The following is a 21,333-nucleotide window of genomic DNA, read 5'->3' as shown; positions in this document are numbered from 1 at the left end:
TAAATAAAGTGCAATTGCTTATATATATAAATATATGTATGTATGTATTAATACTAATGATGAGGGGTACAAAGTTAAAAGATTTTAATAAAAAACTGAAAATTAATAAGCTTTCATTTAAAAAAGCATTAGTGGTTCATTAGTGGTTAAGGACCGCATTGATAGTCAGGGTGACAACAATTCGGTTTAGAGACGGAAATGCTATATTCATCCCCATACCCACTGGTTAACAGATTCCTCATTGGTTAACGGTTACATTCATCTTCATTAATACAAAAACAAAAAAAAAACAAAAAAAAAATCGTTCAATTGACACATTATAACCTTTATATGCATCAACTCCTTGGCTCTCAAACTCTTGAATATAGATGATAAATTTGGAGTCTTTGATGTATAAAATAAAGGGATCAACAAAAATTAAAGCATTAAATTCAAAACATTGATGGTGTTGGCTAATCTTTCTATAAACACTATTGAATTTTCATTGATTTTAAAACCTTCGGGGTCTCCCACAAATGCAACTTTCAATTCCCAGGGCTAATCTCTCTCTCTCTCTCTCTCTCTCTCTCTCTCTCTATATATATATATATGTATGTATGTATGTATGTATATGTGTGTGTATGTATATATATATATATGTGTGTATATGTATGTATATAATAAAATATGTAATGTATTCTAAAAAAAAATACATTACATTATATAATAAAATATATATTATTAGGGATGGACTCGGGGACATATACGGATTTGGACCATTGTAACCATCGATGATACCGTAATCGAAAATATTCACGGTTTTTTCCTATATCCGAAATATACCCGAACTTTCAATCCTAAATTCTCTCTATTCGGATGGTTATCTACGATTATCAGATTTAATGGGTTAAATTGTCATCCCTATTTATAGACTTTAAATTTAGAGTGAACTGCCAATTTAGTCTTTGGATTATTACTTGAGTGAAAATTAGGTCTCCAAACTATTTTTTTTTCCAGAAAAATCAGCCCTTGAATCATACAAATATGCAATTACATTCTTCATATTAGATTCAAAGCTACTATAATCAATTTGCGTCAACCTAAGTCATGTTACTTGCATGCTATATACATTGGATAATAGATTGGTAATTTTCATAAAGAAATCGTGTATGAAGTTAACTTTGGAGGGTAAATTAGATGTTAGATTTGCAATCTATGTGAAAATGTTAATGGCCTATAGGCGAGAAATGACGGTAGTACACTTTAAAGTGTGTTAAGTAACTTAAGTTGACGAAAAATTGGATAAAATAGTTTTGAATATAATAATATGAATGAAATTAGTAATTTTTAATAAATTTAGGGACTTCTTTACTTAAAAAAATCATTCAAAGACCTAATTTTTACTGAGGTGATAATTCAAGTTATGTATGACAAAAGCTGATTATTAGATATAATACAACATAGAAAATACAGACAAGAGGTTATGAGTGATTATATGGAAAAGGACCATCGTCGGACCCTCTTTTTAGGGATCTCGTAATCTCATCCGTTCATCATACATTGTACGGTCATAAATCATTTTAAAATTTAAAATTAAATATGAATAATATCTAACAAAAACTAACTGCATGATATATGATAAACGGGTGAGATCACGAGATCCTATTCCGGCGAGGATCCTATTCCTGATTAGATGTGATAATCACCCCTTATGTGTAATGTGCTCACCCAGTGGACCAATTGACAAGATTATCCTCACTCACATTGTCACATACTCTACAGATATCTGAACAATGCTTTATTTAATTGAATTTAACAGTATCTGCATAATACAAAAATAAATGATAATAAAGATGATAAGGACAAATAGGACAGGGACTAGCATGTGCCACCTCACTTCCTTTCCCTACTTGCCTTCTTCAGTATCTTTGTCCTTTTCCACTCTTGCACACCACACCTTGATCACAAATCTAACTAAAAAAAATCAAAATATACTTTTATTTTTTATTTTTTGAACCAACGACTAAATGGATGGGAAAAAATCAAAATATTTAAATATACAAAAATAAAAGAATCATTCTGATATGGAATCGGAAACCATATTAAAAAAAAAATGGTAAGAAGATCATCTATTTAAATTATAGTTTGTAAAATAATATAACAAGATTGTTGACAGTTAAATTATTAGTTATGTGTTGATTAATATATTTATGTTCTACTAGTGTTACAACATATAATGTACAAAGTTAATCTAAAAATTTAGTTTATCAATCATTACCTTATAAAAAAGATACTGAAATAATAGCTTTTTCACTTGCTCAAGTAATATGTTGAAAAGAGTAGAGATAATGTTCAGTAGAGTAGTCATGTTATTCATTCGACTCTACATTCCACTCCTTTAAGATAGTGTCATAACCATTACACTATGTTTCTATAAATATAAACTTGAAATTTAGATAAAAATCAGAATTTATAAATTGACATACATCAATTCACTTGTTTGGATTTAAAAACATAGAATTTAGAATTTCAGCGTGGAAAAAAACTTGGAATTTGGGATCTCCAATTCCCAAGTTTAAATTCCATGTAAATAGGTGTCATTTTTCTGATTCTATGATTGAGAACCTAAAAACAAAAAATTCCGTATTCAATTCCTTTGTTTTTTAGGTTAACCAACAAAAAAAATTCACAAATTCTAAACAATGAAATCTCGTCATTTTAATTTCCATCATATTAAAATTCCTTAGTAATCTTATATTTTTCATCCAAACATAGTGTATATTTTCTTATAATAAAGCAAACACATAATCATTCGATCTAACAGTATTTATCTTTGACATTATTAGAAGAGCGCTTTAAATTCAAGTGCAATGAATGATAATTGATAAAATAAAAAATAGGACAAATGAGGAGAAAATAAATATTTTCTCCTTTCAATTCAGTTATGTTTTTGTGTTACCATTTGGTCTATCAAACAAAATGAAATAAGGAGAACTTGGATGTAAATAAAATATTACTAAAAAAATTCTATAATACACCAATATATTAAATTGGACGAGATTTTTATATGTCAAAATTTAAGTAATCCAGTTTAATTGTTTATGCATTTAATACAACGACATATTGTACAAATTTACAAAAATGTGGTGATAAACCCACCCACTTATTTCACCTGTCCACCTTTGAATGAAAATTTTAATGACATATTTATTGACACACCCCGACCGAGATCAGGGCGTGCTGGCCGTCACACGAAGGTGACGTAACCATGTGCGCGTGCGGAAGCTAATTAAGAAGGTAATATAAAAGTACGAATAGTTAAAAACCTAATAACATACAAAGTACTAGTGTATGTGAGACACAATTCAGAGCAAGTCTACAACAGTCCAAAAGGAAAAGATACGACATATGTACACCCGAAGGTGACCCTACAATGGTGAGTGTCTGTCAGAAATTGCCGGGACGCCCTCTGGGGAAAACCACCGAACCTTCTAGACCACTAGAACCTGGAGGGGCGCAAAAACAAAAGCGTGAGTGGGCAAAAACAAAGTTCTTTGAAAACTCTTTAGCAAAACACAATCTAACCCCTCGCCGTAAAACCTGTATACTTCCCAGAAAATGAACATATATACGTATGTATAGATATGTCAATCATGCTCCATGATATGCCATTCATGCTCCATAATATGCCACAACATAATCTCATAATCAAATATAAATGCTCAAGCGTAATTCACATCAAGAACATATAATCTGGCAGCCGGGAGTCACCTAACGTGACATGTACCGCTGCATATAGAGCTCTAATCTCAACTCAACATCTGAATCTGCACACAAGTCGGAGCCACCTAACGTGGTCTGTACGACAAGACTGGGTGTAATATATACGCTCTAGTGCTACGATCACGTGAAGACTGTGCGAATAATCGCGGGTCACCTACGAGTCGGAGCCACCTAATGTGGTCTGTACGACAAGGCTTGCACCTAACTTGGATCCAAGGCGAGCGTGTGGTGCTGGTGAACATACACGTGAAGGACTCTGCCCCTCTCTGGGCGGGAGCACTAACACCGGGGGTGCAGATATGAGCTCTTTAAACATTTCATCTACTATTGCATAATAAACAGGAATGCATAACCACGTGAATACCGCTTACCTGGCACTTACCTGTGCGTCCACAGCACCAAATACACATTTATATATATATGTATGCCTCTACTAATACATGCGATGATGCGTAAACAACATTCTTATGATGCATGGCATAAAACAAATAACCTTTTCTATTCTATTTCTGGGAATTTAGATGTATATAGGTATATACGGAAAACAAAAGCCCACTCACTGATAATTAGAAGGGTCGTAGCCCCCCTGCCTCGAGTGCGTACGCTCGTCTTCGGAAAACGAATCACCTATACGCGACAAAGTTACGAAAACATTAATTTAAAAGCACCTAAGCAACTTCTCGTAATAACTTCTCATACATTGCTCAAATTGGACAATTGAATATACCAATGTGATCTACACAACCTCAGGATCACACACATATTTTTAGAAAAAATTTTGGACCACGCACGCGCCCCCACGCGCCTGACCCCGCACGGACCTACGCGCCCCCACGCGCGGCCCACGTGCACTGCACACTGACGGCGTCAGTTGACGCCGTCAGGAATATTCCGTCAACTAACGGAATATTCCGTCAAATCTAACCAGATTCTGTCCACTGCCGTTAGGAATATTCCGTTAGACTTAACGGAATATTCCTCTTTCTTCTCCGGCGAACCTCCGGCGCCGGCGACGGCGCCGGAAAACTGGGTAATTTTCAAACCTTGTTTTCTCCTTCGTTTTTCAACCATTTTTCACGATCTTTATACCAAAATGAAGCTTAGAACTAGTAGAACAACGTTAGACTAGTTTTAAGGCCTAAAAATCAAAGAATCTCACCTGCAACAACGATCCAAGTTCGGCCAACTTCGAACCTAGCCTTCCCAACGTCCAAATTCACCCAACGAACCACTCCGAGGCTCCTTGGGACCTCACAAACACATCTACAAGCTTAGAATCTCCTAAAACAAGCTAGATTAGGTTTGCATGAACAGTGCAATAATTCGGCCATTGTGATATCGACGTGAAAACATCTATATTCTTACCTGAAAATGGCACCTTTGAACTCCTCTCAGCTCCACGAACACGATGGTGGTCTTGGTTTCTTGTTTGGTGAAGATTTGAGTAGGTTTGTATGTGTGTCCGTGTGTAGAGGAAGAAGAAGAACTCGGGGAGAGTGAGAGAGAGAGAGAAAGAAAGAAAGGAGAGACAGAGAAGAGACAGGAATGAGGGAAAAGAGGGAGGGAATCCCGGGAGAGTGAAACGAGGTGTATGAGTGTGTGTGTGGTCCTACACACCACACCATACTACACAAAACTAATCTGATAAAAACGAATTAGGGGGTAAAATCGTAATTTCCCATGTACGTTAAAATGAAATTTAGGACGGGATGTTACAACCTACCCTCCTTAATAGAATTTCGTCCCGAAATTCAAAATAACTAATTACACCCCTAACGGTCAAAGAACAATCTAGGATACAAATCCCTCATCCTATTTTCTGTCTCCCATGTCGCTTCTTCAACCGAGTGATTCCTCCACAGAACTTTCACCAAATTCACCGTTTTGTTTCTCAGAACCTTCTCTTTCCAATCCAAGATCGTTAACGGTTCCTCGTCGTACGTCAAATCTGGATTTATCTCTAACGGTTGAGGAGGTATCACATGCAATGGATCAGCAACGTAATGTCGGAGCATAGACACGTGAAAAACGTTATGCACTTTAGCCAACTCCGGAGGCAACTCCAACCTGTAAGCTACCTCACCAACTCTTTCTGTGACTATGTACGGTCCGATGTATCTGGGACTCAACTTCCCCTTCTTTCCAAACCGCACCACACCTCTCCACGGTGAAAGCTTCAGAAATACCCAATCTCCGACCTCATACGTTCTGTCCGTAGCATGTCGATCTGCTAAACTTTTCTGTCTGTCCTGAGCTGCTTTCAGGTTAGACCTAATTACCTGAACATTTTGAGTAGTCTCCTCGACAATCTCCGGACCTACCAAAACTCTTTCGCCAACCTCTGACCAACATAACGGAGTGCGACAAGATCTACCATACAAAGCCTCAAATGGCGCCATGCTAATGCTCGAATGGAAACTGTTGTTGTAAGCAAATTCCATCAAATCTAATCGCTGGTGCCAAGCATCACTGAACTGTAACACCGAAGCTCGCAGCATATCTTCCAAAGTCTGAATAGTTCTCTCAGACTGTCCGTCCGTCTGTGGATGATATGCCGTACTGTAGAGTAGTCTCGTACCCAAAGCTTCTTGAAAAGCTACCCAAAACTTCGATGTGAATCGTGGATCACGATCCGAGACAATACTTACAGGGACACCATGGTACTTCACAACCTTTGAGATAAACAACTCCGCTAACCGGCTCAAAGAGTACTTCTCTCTCACTGGAATGAAATGTGCCGACTTAGTGAGTCGATCAACGATCACCCAAATGCCATCAAAACCATTATGTGTACGCGGCAACTTGTACACAAAATCCATAGTGATATTTTCCCACTTCCACTCTGGAACGGGAAACGGCTGTAACAATCCAAACGGCTTCTTTCTTTCTGCTTTAACCTGTTGACAAACAGCGCAACTACTCACATACTCAGCTATCTCCCTTTTTATACCCGGCCAATAGTAAAATGGTCGAATAGTATGATACATTTTAGTTGCCCCTGGGTGCATGGCATAAGCCGAGATATGTGCTTCATCTAGAATTTCCTTTTTCAGCTCCACATTACTAGGCACGAACATTCTACCTTCTAACATCAACATGCCATCAGAATCACGAACTCTGAGATCTCGCCTCCTTCCTTGATCTCGAGCTCGAATTAGTTCTTGAATCTGTTCATCAGCTACCTGAGCTTCAAGCACCCGATCAACTAAGATTGGCCTAACTTGAAAATTAGCAAGTAATGCCACTTCTCGATCTTCTGCTTCTAACCTTACTCCTGTAGCACGCAAGTCTACCAAAAGAGGAATACGACTAGCGTACAACGCATTGATACGGCCATGTGACTTCCTGCTAAGTGCATCGGCTACTACGTTCGCACGACCAGGGTGATAGTCAATCGTGCAATCGTAATCGCTGAGCAACTCTAACCACCTCCGTTGACGAAGATTAAGTTCCTTCTGGGTGAAGAGATACTGAAGACTCTTGTGATCTGTGAAGATCCTACACTTCTCTCCGTAAAGATAATGTCTCCACAACTTCAACGCAAAGATAATAGCAGCTAACTCCAAATCGTGTGTAGGGTAATTCATCTCATGGGTTTTCAACTGCCGCGAAGCATACGCAATCACCCTACCATGCTGCATCAATACACATCCCAGACCATTCAAGGAAGCATCGCTATAAACCTCGAAATCACCACTATCGTCCGGGAGTGCCAACACAGGTGCATTAGTAAGACAATGCTTCAACTGCTGGAAACTCTGCTCACACTTATCATTCCACTCAAACTTAACGTCTTTCCTTGTTAACCTCGTCAATGGCAAGGCAATCACCGAAAAATCCTTAACGAATCTCCGATAATATCCCGCCAAACCAATGAAACTTCTCACCTCAGTGACAGTTCGTGGTTGCTCCCAACTCTCCACAGCTGCAACCTTTTGAGGATCAACCAGAATACCTTGAGCAGAAATGATGTGCCCCAAAAACGCGACTTGATCTAACCAGAACTGGCACTTGCTAAACTTAGCATACAATTGGTGTTCCCTCAACCTTTTCAACACCAATGTAAGATGTCGGACATGCTCTGCTTTGGACTTAGAATACACCAGAATATCGTCAATGAAGACAATAACAAATCTATCCAGGTAAGGCTGAAATACCCGGTTCATTAAATCCATAAAAGCTGCTGGTGCATTCGTCAACCCAAATGGCATAACCAGAAACTCGTAATGACCGTAACGAGTCCTGAACGCCGTCTTAGGAACATCATCCCTACTAATCTTCAGCTGATAGTACCCAGACCTCAAGTCTATCTTAGAAAATACACAAGCACCTCTCAGCTGATCAAACAAATCGTCAATACGAGGCAATGGATAACGGTTTTTAATCGTCACCCGATTCAATTGCCTGTAGTCGATACACAGCCTCAAAGTCCCATCTTTCTTTTTCACAAACAACACTGGAGCGCCCCAAGGTGAAGTACTAGGCTGGATGAATCCCTTATCCACTAATTCCTGTAACTGCACTTTCAATTCCCTTAACTCAGCAGGAGCCATACGATAAGGAGTTAAAGAAATAGGATTGGTACCTGGAAGCAACTCAACATTGAAATCCACGTCTCGATCCGGGGGTAAACCAGGTAAATCCTCAGGAAAAACATCAGGGAAGTGTCTGACCACTCTCACATCCTCAATTCTACTAGGAACGGTCTCCTCTAGCACCACATGAGCTAGATACCCCTGACAACCTTTAGTCAACAACTTCTTCGCTCGCAAAGCCGAAATAACACCATGTCTTACTCCACTCTGCTCACCCACAAAAGTAACCTCGGGTAATCCAGGGCGGTGAAACGTAACTACTTTCCCGTAACAATCAATGTTGGCACGATAGAAGTGCAACCAATCGTTGCCCAAAATCACATCAAAATCGACAATATCTAACGGGATAAGATCAGCGGGCATAACAACACCCTCTACTATCACTGGACATCCTGGGTATAAACAATCTACAACACATCTCTCTCCTCTAGGCATAGCGAATTCTAAATCGTACCCTAGAGGTGTGGGGCGAGGTTGCGTTATTTGAGCAAATGTATGAGAAATAACGGAATGTGTAGCTCCACAATCAATTAAGACTCTAGCAAAATAACCAAGAATGTTTAACGTACCCATTATCAAGTCCGGGTTGTTCTGAGCATCTTGCAGGGAAATATTGTGAATACGCCCTTGGCCCTGCTGTCGTCCGCCACGACCTCTGTTCGCTTGAACACCGCGACCTTGAGCTCCACGCCCCTGACTGGGTTGACCCATCTGTCTTGAAGACCCTGCACTACTAGTGGCATTCTCACCCTGTTGATACTGTCCTCCTTGGTACCACTGAGAACCACTCGTTGGAGCTGGAGGATACGGCATGTAGTTGCTGGGATACGGGGGATAACCACTTTGTGAATACGGGTCCTGGGGGTATTGGTACGGTCCCGAAGCATAGGGAACAACATCACCCTGATAGTGATAGGCACCACCTCTACCTGCTTGACCATAATTACTCGGACCTTGGATTTGTCGAATTGGTGCAGGTGGCGGCATAAAGGTCTGCTGTGGCTTCTGCTGCTGACCCTGGGGACAATTCACCGCTATATGTCCCATCTGTCCACATGTGAAACAAACACCGCTGCCACGTCTGCACTCGCCGAAATGTCGGTTATTACATCTACGGCAAAATGGGATTCGGTTTCGGCCACCATCACCTTGTCTCTGGCCTCGAGCACTTCCATAAAACCTACCTCCACGTCCTTGTCCAGAGGCACTGAAACCACCGCTAGACGAACTCGAACTGGCACCACCCCTTTTAAAGTTCTGAGTTTGGCGAGGCCCAAGCGACACTTGACTTTTCCCTCTGTCATCTTTCTTTTCGTCACTGTCACTAGACATATTCTCAGAGTCCTCTATCCTCAACAGTATCTCATAAAAATCCTGGTAGGACTCACAGTGAGTAGTAGTGGCCATAGAACGCCATCTCTTCCTAGTGCCCAAGCGAAAACGACGAAGCATCTCCGCCGGATTACCAGCGACATCAGGATAGTAACGAGATAAATCGGTGAACTTACGATAATACTCGTTAGCCGTCATTTTTCGCTGTTTTAACTCAGTGAATTCCTGTTTCTTACGGTCGATATACTCAGGGGGTACAAATCTCCTTTGAAACACGTCTTTGAAAACATTCCAATCGGTCCTCTGAGCTGGAGTCAACCTCCGAAGTTCTTGTTCCCACCAAGCTGCAGACTCCATCTCCAGAAACCAAGAGGTTGTCTCAACCCACCTATCCATAGGAAGGTTCCCCTGGTTATGTAACACACGGAAAGTCTTCTCTATGTGTTCCAACCAACGTTCTGCGCCTTCGTGACCCTCATTACCTTTAAACTTATCCAACTTCAGGTTATACATAGTCTCCAGAGGAGTCCTCTGGGGAGGGCGCATCACTGTTTGAAGGGCTGTAGCAATCACTTCCCCCAACTGAGTAAGATCAGGGAAGCTAGACTCATCTGAGCGACGTGGTTCCCGACGAGGCGGCATGATTCTGACAGAAGACACCAACTATTAGAATACTCACAAAGACACAGGACTGCTAAAACCTAGGCTCTGATACCAAGCTGACACACCCCGACCGAGATCAGGGCGTGCTGGCCGTCACACGAAGGTGACGTAACCATGTGCGCGTGCGGAAGCTAATTAAGAAGGTAATATAAAAGTACGAATAGTTAAAAACCTAATAACATACAAAGTACTAGTGTATGTGAGACACAATTCAGAGCAAGTCTACAACAGTCCAAAAGGAAAAGATACGACATATGTACACCCGAAGGTGACCCTACAATGGTGAGTGTCTGTCAGAAATTGCCGGGACGCCCTCTGGGGAAAACCACCGAACCTTCTAGACCACTAGAACCTGGAGGGGCGCAAAAACAAAAGCGTGAGTGGGCAAAAACAAAGTTCTTTGAAAACTCTTTAGCAAAACACAATCTAACCCCTCGCCGTAAAACCTGTATACTTCCCAGAAAATGAACATATATACGTATGTATAGATATGTCAATCATGCTCCATGATATGCCATTCATGCTCCATAATATGCCACAACATAATCTCATAATCAAATATAAATGCTCAAGCGTAATTCACATCAAGAACATATAATCTGGCAGCCGGGAGTCACCTAACGTGACATGTACCGCTGCATATAGAGCTCTAATCTCAACTCAACATCTGAATCTGCACACAAGTCGGAGCCACCTAACGTGGTCTGTACGACAAGACTGGGTGTAATATATACGCTCTAGTGCTACGATCACGTGAAGACTGTGCGAATAATCGCGGGTCACCTACGAGTCGGAGCCACCTAATGTGGTCTGTACGACAAGGCTTGCACCTAACTTGGATCCAAGGCGAGCGTGTGGTGCTGGTGAACATACACGTGAAGGACTCTGCCCCTCTCTGGGCGGGAGCACTAACACCGGGGGTGCAGATATGAGCTCTTTAAACATTTCATCTACTATTGCATAATAAACAGGAATGCATAACCACGTGAATACCGCTTACCTGGCACTTACCTGTGCGTCCACAGCACCAAATACACATTTATATATATATGTATGCCTCTACTAATACATGCGATGATGCGTAAACAACATTCTTATGATGCATGGCATAAAACAAATAACCTTTTCTATTCTATTTCTGGGAATTTAGATGTATATAGGTATATACGGAAAACAAAAGCCCACTCACTGATAATTAGAAGGGTCGTAGCCCCCCTGCCTCGAGTGCGTACGCTCGTCTTCGGAAAACGAATCACCTATACGCGACAAAGTTACGAAAACATTAATTTAAAAGCACCTAAGCAACTTCTCGTAATAACTTCTCATACATTGCTCAAATTGGACAATTGAATATACCAATGTGATCTACACAACCTCAGGATCACACACATATTTTTAGAAAAAATTTTGGACCACGCACGCGCCCCCACGCGCCTGACCCCGCACGGACCTACGCGCCCCCACGCGCGGCCCACGTGCACTGCACACTGACGGCGTCAGTTGACGCCGTCAGGAATATTCCGTCAACTAACGGAATATTCCGTCAAATCTAACCAGATTCCGTCCACTGCCGTTAGGAATATTCCGTTAGACTTAACGGAATATTCCTCTTTCTTCTCCGGCGAACCTCCGGCGCCGGCGACGGCGCCGGAAAACTGGGTAATTTTCAAACCTTGTTTTCTCCTTCGTTTTTCAACCATTTTTCACGATCTTTATACCAAAATGAAGCTTAGAACTAGTAGAACAACGTTAGACTAGTTTTAAGGCCTAAAAATCAAAGAATCTCACCTGCAACAACGATCCAAGTTCGGCCAACTTCGAACCTAACCTTCCCAACGTCCAAATTCACCCAACGAACCACTCCGAGGCTCCTTGGGACCTCACAAACACATCTACAAGCTTAGAATCTCCTAAAACAAGCTAGATTAGGTTTGCATGAACAGTGCAATAATTCGGCCATTGTGATATCGACGTGAAAACATCTATATTCTTACCTGAAAATGGCACCTTTGAACTCCTCTCAGCTCCACGAACACGATGGTGGTCTTGGTTTCTTGTTTGGTGAAGATTTGAGTAGGTTTGTATGTGTGTCCGTGTGTAGAGGAAGAAGAAGAACTCGGGGAGAGTGAGAGAGAGAGAGAAAGAAAGAAAGGAGAGACAGAGAAGAGACAGGAATGAGGGAAAAGAGGGAGGGAATCCCGGGAGAGTGAAACGAGGTGTATGAGTGTGTGTGTGGTCCTACACACCACACCATACTACACAAAACTAATCTGATAAAAACGAATTAGGGGGTAAAATCGTAATTTCCCATGTACGTTAAAATGAAATTTGGGACGGGATGTTACATTTATCCTCTTGTAAAATGACATCTAAAACCTAAGCAAAAATAATAAAAATTAAAAACAATCAATATGTATCCATAGACAATCTTTTCGTCTAGTTTATTCATATATACTAGCATATGGGCACACACAAAGTGGAGTGAGAAAATTTTTTATTTTTGTTTTTGAAATAGAAGGAGAGAGGAAGAGAGTGAAAGAAAATGTGGGAGTGTGAAGTTATTTATTTATTTTTTAATTTTAATTTTAATTTTTAATTAGAGATATGTTAGGATTACATGTAAGTAAGGTTTTGATAAAAAAGGAAAAGTAAAATTTGGTTGTGTGAAATTACATTTCTACCCTATATTTTTTATTCATGTTCTGTTTTAATAAGAGGGTTAAACTGGTAATTTCATAGGATTTTGATTGACAATGAATATTTCATTAATTAGTAGAGATAATCATTTAAAACTTTTAATATTTATTTTTTGAAAAATAGAAAAACGAAATGGTGAAGGAATTTAAATAGGTGAGACCCTTGAGGCGTTTTAGGTGTCGCGAATGTGTGAATTTGGAAAATGGCATAAAGTTTGGGTTACTGGATTTGGAAGGGGAGGTGATTTTTGATATGGCGAGCTGGGTGAGGTTAAGTTTTAGAAATATGATTGGACTGATAAAGATATGTAAAACAGGACTTGTAAACTATGTACGAGGATAGGTTAGGTAACTATTTTATTGTGGATTCATAACTCACAATTATGTCCAGTCTTGTCCATCTCACATTTTGACACAACAAATAAATGACTTGACTCAAATCCGTTTTAATTGGTCACAACCTACCCTAATCAGGCCACCAAGAAAGGGCAAGGAAGTGGCAATCGGGTTGGCGATATGACTAGTGAACAAAATTTGGAAAACCATTAGATCTTAATACTAAGTGTCTAGTAGAATTATCTGCTTTACTTTTCATGGGGGTGTGATAATAAAGCGGGTAGAAAATTAAGAAAAAAAGGATTAGCCTAGCAGCACTCATTTTAAATCTATCTGGCTCATATTGCACGTATTAACCCAAGTAAAAACAAACGCATGGAACGTGTAGAGTTAATACTGGTCAGGCAAAGATATGGGAAGAGTCCAGCGACAGTACACATCCAAAAAAATAAAAATAAAAACACGAAAAAAACCAACCGAAACAACTTTCGCGGAAGCATCACTCACCAGGCACGTGGCAAAGCACCGTTGGTTCTTCTTGAACACACCACTCAACCAACTTTCGCCAGGTCATCAGTTATCCTACGAATTGTAGGATCCCCATTACGTGTCGGATTCTACCAGGCACACGCCGCTAAATATAATACAATCGCCCGCAGCGGATCGCACTCGGTGCTCTCTTTGCCAATTATACCGATCGCATGATAACAGTCCGTGTCATCTGAAGGCTTTCCCTGTCTATCTTCCTGTTCTCTCTTTCTCAACCTTCTCTGCAATTCGGTCGGAACCCTAAGGTTTTGGTCGATCTTTGAGACTCGGATCTCGAAATATCCACCCGATCCGCGCCCAAAATGCCGGCGGTGTACGGTGCCCGATTGACCACATTTGAGGACTCCGAGAAGGAGAGCGAGTATGGCTACGTCCGCAAGGTTCGTTCCACTTCCACACTCGATTTGAATGGATCAGATTCATCCAATTCGATATTAAATTCGATCTTTTTTGTTTGTGTTGTTGCTGATTGAATTTTGAAGTGATTGGATCAGTGCCCTGTTGCTGTGAATTTTGTGATTATTCAGATTTGATGGTTAATTGAAAATATTTAGTTAGGTTTAATTGATTCAAGTAGTGGAATTTATGTGTTATTTTGATCAATATGTTTACTTGATCGATGAATTTTGCTGATATGATTTGCATCGCCCCAAAATTGAGTGATTGATTAATTGGAGGGGAAAAAAAAATGCTAAAGTTTAATTTGTTCAGTGATCTTTGTTGCTGGAGCAGCAAAATTTGAGTACTTTTCAGCTGCTTTAATCGCAAATCACATCAATCTTCGCTTTTTTGGGTTTGTCCATATGATTCATGTACAAAAAAGGTTTGGTTAAAAGTTTTTTTTTTTTTTTGTGTGTGCGTATTGGTGGCTAATTGGATGTGGAAAATATATAATTGATAGGTCTCTGGACCAGTCGTGGTTGCCGATGGCATGGCTGGAGCTGCTATGTATGAACTAGTTCGTGTTGGACATGATAATTTGATCGGTGAAATTATTCGGTTAGAAGGAGATTCTGCCACAATACAAGGTTATTTGTTATTTCTTGTTCATTTTTTTTTTTTTTGCAGTTATATCTATTCATATTTGGCTTCCCTCATTTCAGAGAAGTAAATAATCAGCTAATTTACGTTTGGATTTGGTATAACCATAAGTTTTTCTGTCCATTTCAGTTTATGAGGAAACAGCTGGGTTGATGGTGAACGATCCGGTTCTACGTACTCGCAAGGTGGGTTTGACGTCTTGTTTTACCCTCTTGTTTTTTCTGTTGTTTCAACTGCATCAGCTAATATTTTTTTATGTTGGTGTTTCAGCCTTTATCAGTGGAGTTGGGACCTGGGATATTGGGAAATATTTTTGATGGAATCCAGGTTTGTTTATATTACTTTGCAGCTATCCCTTTTTCTATATTGTTTTATGAACTAATCTAATTCCGTTTATACTTAGTATTATATTTAATCAACACAAAACCTCAAAAGTTTTGAGAAAATTATCTTAGATTGGAGCAATTTTCTATGCTTACTAGCCTCTTTTCTTATTCTCTCTCTTTGTTTTTTATTTATTTATGATTTATTATTTTTGTATCATGACAGAGGCCCTTGAAAACTATTGCAAAGATATCTGGTGATGTCTATATCCCACGTGGTGTATCTGTCCCAGCTCTTGACAAAGATATACTTTGGGAGTTTCAGCCAAAAAAAATAGGTAACCTAAACCAAATTGATGTATAGCTGTTTATCAGAAAGAAAAAAATTGTTTTTATTATGGCTCGATTTTGAAAATTTTAAACTGTGGGTGGCAGGTGAAGGTGATCATCTTACCGGTGGAGACTTGTATGCTGTAAGTTCTGTAGCATTGAACTCTTGGTTTGTGAAAAAATTTCTGAAATATATTGTACTACTCAAGTATGATCATTTTCGTTAAGTTGCATCTTGGTTTGGGCATGTGTATCTTTTGCATCGCAGACTGTCTTTGAAAATAGTCTGATGGAGCACCGAGTTGCACTTCCTCCTGATGCTATGGGAAAAGTTACTTATGTCGCACCACCTGGTCAATATTCATTGAAGGTTTGATTATGACTTTTAAATTACTATTTGGTATCCATTTCTCTGGTCATCATTGTAACTAAAATTTACTATAATTCTATGAACATGGTTTCTTTAGTAAGTTATGAGTATGTTTATACGTTTGCATGTATATACACGATACAGGTTTGTCTTTATAGAGCAAGCACTGCTTGAGTCATGAATGGATTTTCTTGAACGGTGTGAGTTGACTCTTCCTGTATGCATTTGCAGGATACTGTATTGGAGCTTGAGTTTCAAGGACAAAAAAAGAAATTTACTATGCTTCAGGTCTGTATAGTTTGCTCTTTGGTTTGTGCTTTCAGAGTATTCATGCTTACCACTATGATCATTATTGTAAACTGTATTTAAGTTGTTTTACATAATTGCAGACTTGGCCTGTACGTACACCTAGGCCTGTTGCATCAAAGGTTGCTGCTGATACCCCTCTACTCACTGGGCAGGTAGATTATATTTTTGCTTTATAGATTCTTCTATCTTTCGGGATTACTGGTTGCTGACCATTTTTTTATCAGCGCGTTCTTGATGCCCTTTTCCCCTCTGTTCTTGGTGGGACTTGTGCCATTCCTGGGGCTTTTGGTTGTGGAAAAACGGTTATTAGTCAAGCTCTTTCAAAGGTAAAAACATTTCATTATTTATTAAAGACTTCCTATAGTTATTTTTACACTGGAACTCATAGTAGATGTTTTTCTTGTCTGCAGTACTCGAACTCAGACACTGTGGTTTATGTTGGTTGTGGAGAACGTGGAAATGAAATGGCAGAGGTATCTATTCTATAATCAGATCATTTGTTACGCTTTTTGACTGTCTTGGATTTGATCAATTGAAACTAATCAATGATCCAGGTGCTTATGGATTTCCCTCAATTGACAATGACTTTGCCTGATGGTCGTGAAGAATCTGTCATGAAGCGCACAACACTTGTGGCCAACACTTCTAACATGCCTGTGGCTGCTCGTGAAGCTTCAATCTACACTGGTAAACCTTTTAAGCTATGTCTCACTAAGGTTTCACTAATCTATTGAAAACTTTCGGGTGCAAGAGGATGTATGCTATTTTTATAGTCCACTTCACCACCTTTGATGGTCCATTACATATGCCTGGAAAAGTATAGACATAGCTATGGCTCAAATAGGAATTGGACTCTTCCATTTAATTTTTCTGGGAAGTTTACTTATATTTGGGTAACTTCCTTGCTGATGATTCTGGTCTTGTGTGGTGAACTGAGTCAAATATTATTTTAGGAAGTGTGTTCATATTCTTTACCTTTTGTCTTTGAAATTTTCAGGAATTACTATTGCTGAATACTTCAGAGATATGGGCTACAATGTCAGCATGATGGCAGATTCAACATCTCGATGGGCCGAGGCATTGCGTGAGATTTCTGGGCGGCTGGTAATTCTCTCTTATAATTTATTTTTATGCAGGATGCATTTTTATTGGTTTGGACTCTCACTTTTTAACACACATGGCATATTTTTATTCACAAACTACTTTGGAAGTTTTGCTTTTTTCTTTTTTCATAAATGAAATATAACATTCATCGCTTTAATGGCATTTCTCTTGCTTTTATATACAGGCTGAAATGCCTGCAGATAGTGGATACCCTGCTTATTTGGCAGCACGTTTAGCATCATTTTACGAACGGGCGGGTAAAGTAAAATGTCTTGGTGGGCCAGAGCGTAATGGCAGTGTGACAATTGTTGGTGCTGTTTCTCCTCCAGGAGGAGATTTCTCAGACCCTGTGACATCTGCAACACTTAGCATTGTTCAGGTATAATTTGCAATCTCATTTTTAGGCATGACATTCCAAATAAGAGACTTCGTGTTGATGCCTTCTATGATTCTCACCAATGGGAGTTTACCTTTTTTCCAGGTTTTCTGGGGTCTGGACAAAAAACTTGCTCAGAGGAAGCATTTCCCCTCTGTGAACTGGCTTATTTCCTACTCAAAGTACTCAACAGTATGTTCATAGACTGTTACCCCTTTTCTTGTTGGCCTTTTCTTGCTGGTATCACTAATTGAGCGGTATTAATTGTTCATTCCTTTTTGTTGGTTGCAGGCATTAGAGTCTTTCTATGATCAATTTGATCCTGATTTTATCAACATCAGGACAAAGGCACGTGAGGTTTTGCAGCGAGAAGATGATCTCAATGAAATAGTCCAAGTACGTCTTTATTTCTTGTTATATGGATTAGGTTCTCCAATCCCAAAAACAGAAACCATTTCATTTGTTAGTATGATAAGTCCTATAAAACGTGTAAATTTCAAGAGTAGGGGGACATTTGAGGCTTTGTAATATCAGATCGATATCTGGTTTGAAAGATCTCCAAGGTTTAGCTGATCTATGGATGGTTGGATAGTCCTAAACTGATATCTTTGGTTAAATCAGCTTGTAGGAAAGGATGCTTTGGCTGAAGGAGATAAGATCACCTTAGAGACTGCAAAGCTCTTGAGGGAGGATTATCTTGCACAGAACGCATTTACTCCGTGAGTTCCAGCTCTATAATCCTCTCTTTGAACTATATCTGTTTTAATTATTCATATGTTCCTTTTAGTTTTTGGGTGGGCCTGGTAAGCTTACTCATCTGTTACATGTTTTTCGTGGGTGGACAGATATGACAAGTTCTGCCCATTCTACAAGTCCGTCTGGATGATGCGGAATATCATCCATTACTTTAATCTGGCCAATCAGGTGAACTATTTGCCATTTATTTACCTTTCCTGTTATGACCTACCATTTCTGCGTTAGCAATATCTTTGGGATGTCTAAAGAATTTGTCTCTAGGTTGATAAAAAAATTTGTTTTCAACTTTTTACCGCAACTAAGCTTTCTGTCATACATATATAACTTCTGAGTTCACCTTGGAGTGGCTAATTGAATCAGCAATGGTCGTCGGCCCTTTACTGATTTTATGTGGTGCTCAATGTGCAGGCTGTAGAGAGAGCCGCTGGCATGGATGGTCAAAAGATAAGTTACAGCCTAATCAAGCACCGTTTGGGAGATCTCTTTTACCGCCTAGTGTAAGTAACTTAATAATGCTGAACAACAGGAAACGTTTCAAATCTTATTGGTCTTAACCCTCTTACCTGTTACATGCAGGTCTCAAAAGTTTGAGGATCCGGCTGAAGGGGAAGAAGCTCTTGTGGCAAAATTTAAGAAGCTACACGAGGACCTCACAAGTGGTTTCCGTGCTCTTGAGGATGAAACCCGGTGATTGAACATCTCAAAACAAAGAGTTTAAGGTTATTCGAGTGGCTATTATAAATCGCAAGGTCCTTGGATTTGTTTTTGTTGTGCACGAAGAACGACAGTGTTAGGGTTTTTTATGCCACTCTGGCCTTGCTCATGTGGCACTTGCTCTAGTTGGAATGTGTAGCTATAGTTTCAGTGATTATATTCCTGTCATATCCTTGGGGTTTTTACCCAGAATAAGAGACTAAATGCCATTCCTTATTTGTGTAGTTAAACAATAAGGTATTTGTATCATTTCGAGTTTTCGGTTCCGTGGACAGTTTCACTTCTTTCTTAAGAATCTTCATTTTTAGGAATCGCTTAGTTGACAAAATGGTCATTCTCGAGAGACGGGCTACCCGAAAGCAGTTTACTTTGAGCCAAGTAATGACATTGAGATGGCCGCACGAACGTTTAGAGGAGCAAGCGGAATTCAGAAGACCCTAAAGACGGAAATCAAGGTTCAAATTACGTTTCTCTGTCTTCTTCGTTCCAGCAGCGGCTTTCACATCCAGAGCCTTTCTCTTCAGATTCAGCTTCCCACAAACGACATTCTCATAGGACGACATGTTGGTGTCTATAAGATGAAAGAACACAAAGTTATGCACGTAAACACGAGAGCAATGAACGAAAACAGTAAGCATCCGCGGCAGAGAGCATTCATAAGTATCAAACTGTCCCAGTCTCCCAATCTCCCAAAGACAAGGGAAAAAGAAAGTATACATTAACGTTCCTACGACGAAATATGAAATTATTTATTGCCCTAAAACAAATTTCCTACATAATCAAAAGCTCAATTGAACTCAGGAAAACCTTTTTCCAGGTTAAAGATTGTACCTGAAGAGTCTACAGCAGACAACCCCAAGATTAAAGATTGTAGCTGAAGAGTGTTTTATTCCAAGTTTTACGATGAAACCATCCAACCGCCAACGGAATGGGATTGGTTCGGATTCGACTTCTCCGATTTCTGGGTTTTTTTATCTTATATTTTAAGCCCGCTTTCAAATGGACCGGCCATTTATAACCAAGACCCAATGTTTCAATTTTTAAGCAACTTGAATGGATGATATATGTTCATTCTTAAGTAACGTCCTGTTTCAATAATATAATGTCATATAGATAAAAATTCACACATTACTTTTATACTGTTGGACTGACGATGTCACGCTGGTAGTGACATGTAAGTACATTTTTTGGGCAGGCCTCTGGTTCTCAATCTTAAGCATTATGATGATTTTAATTCCAAGAGACACTGGTTATGTTAGTTGGTTAAGGTGGCGTGTTAGTTTTTTTGGACTTGTGTTTTGATTCTCTTTTCGTAGGTAGTTTGGAATCTCTTGTATCATCAATTTTCTTTATTAATACTAAGAAAGTGACTTACATGAATCGAGTACACTACCACAGTGGCGTCTCGTGCCAATACTACAATGTCATGTGAAGAAACACTTCCACGAATAGTCGTGTTATTAACACGAGATACCACTGTGACAATATACTTGTGTCATGTAAATCCTACAATAAAAAGTTATCCTTACTGTGTTGGTTTTTTTTTTTTTTTTTTTTTTTTTTTTTAAACTGGGATGAACTCTGGATTTATGTTTCCCTTTTTATTAGAACTTTATGGTGCTTTTAAGTTTCTCCTGATGAATTGAGACTTGACGTACGTTTCCCTTTTCATTGTGTTTTGTTTTCTCTTTTAGGTGGGATTCCTGCTTCAAGTAGATTTATTTTGTTACTATATAAACATGCAGGCGTTTGAGATGCATGCAATTGCATACAGTCGTTAAATCTTCAGACGCTTGTATTCACCGACCTCTTCTCTCTCTCACACAGAAAAAAGCATGAGTAGTGATCGCCAGACGCTTCAGTATCACCAGAAGCTTCAGTATGTTGGTTTCAAGGTGGAGTTTACTAGTGGTTGTTCATGCATGGGATGTTGGAAGAAGCTGCTGAAAGTGGTGAATTCTGATGGCGTGCTTAACAAATATCCATTCAGAGAGGTAGGGAAGTTGGTTCTGGGCGTGACGGACGACTTCGATCCACAGAAACTCGTCGCGGAGCTTAAAACTTTACACCAAGTCAA

At 39.5% G+C, this 21,333-nt stretch overlaps 1 protein-coding gene across 1 annotated transcript; it reads left to right on the top strand.

Annotated features, from left to right (window-relative positions):
* The first annotated feature begins 14,089 nt into the window (after positions 1 to 14,089).
* Positions 14,090 to 19,522, top strand: LOC137708043 (V-type proton ATPase catalytic subunit A-like). The gene is made up of 20 exons (XM_068447015.1): positions 14,090 to 14,313; positions 14,835 to 14,961; positions 15,104 to 15,159; positions 15,245 to 15,301; positions 15,524 to 15,635; positions 15,733 to 15,770; positions 15,896 to 15,997; positions 16,229 to 16,285; positions 16,387 to 16,458; positions 16,531 to 16,632; positions 16,717 to 16,779; positions 16,861 to 16,993; positions 17,304 to 17,410; positions 17,595 to 17,789; positions 17,892 to 17,978; positions 18,078 to 18,182; positions 18,408 to 18,505; positions 18,632 to 18,710; positions 18,951 to 19,039; positions 19,119 to 19,522. The coding sequence occupies exons 1-20, from the start codon at positions 14,236 to 14,238 to the stop codon at positions 19,231 to 19,233; spliced, it is 1,872 nt and encodes a 623-aa protein (XP_068303116.1). The 5' UTR covers positions 14,090 to 14,235; the 3' UTR covers positions 19,234 to 19,522.
* Positions 19,523 to 21,333: the final 1,811 nt, after the last annotated feature.

The sequence above is a fragment of the Pyrus communis genome, chromosome 11 (genome assembly GCF_963583255.1).
Source record: "Pyrus communis chromosome 11, drPyrComm1.1, whole genome shotgun sequence".
NCBI lineage: Eukaryota > Viridiplantae > Streptophyta > Magnoliopsida > Rosales > Rosaceae > Pyrus > Pyrus communis.
The sequence above is the reverse complement of the archived record's forward strand: the minus strand, read 5'-3'. Positions and strand labels throughout refer to the sequence as shown.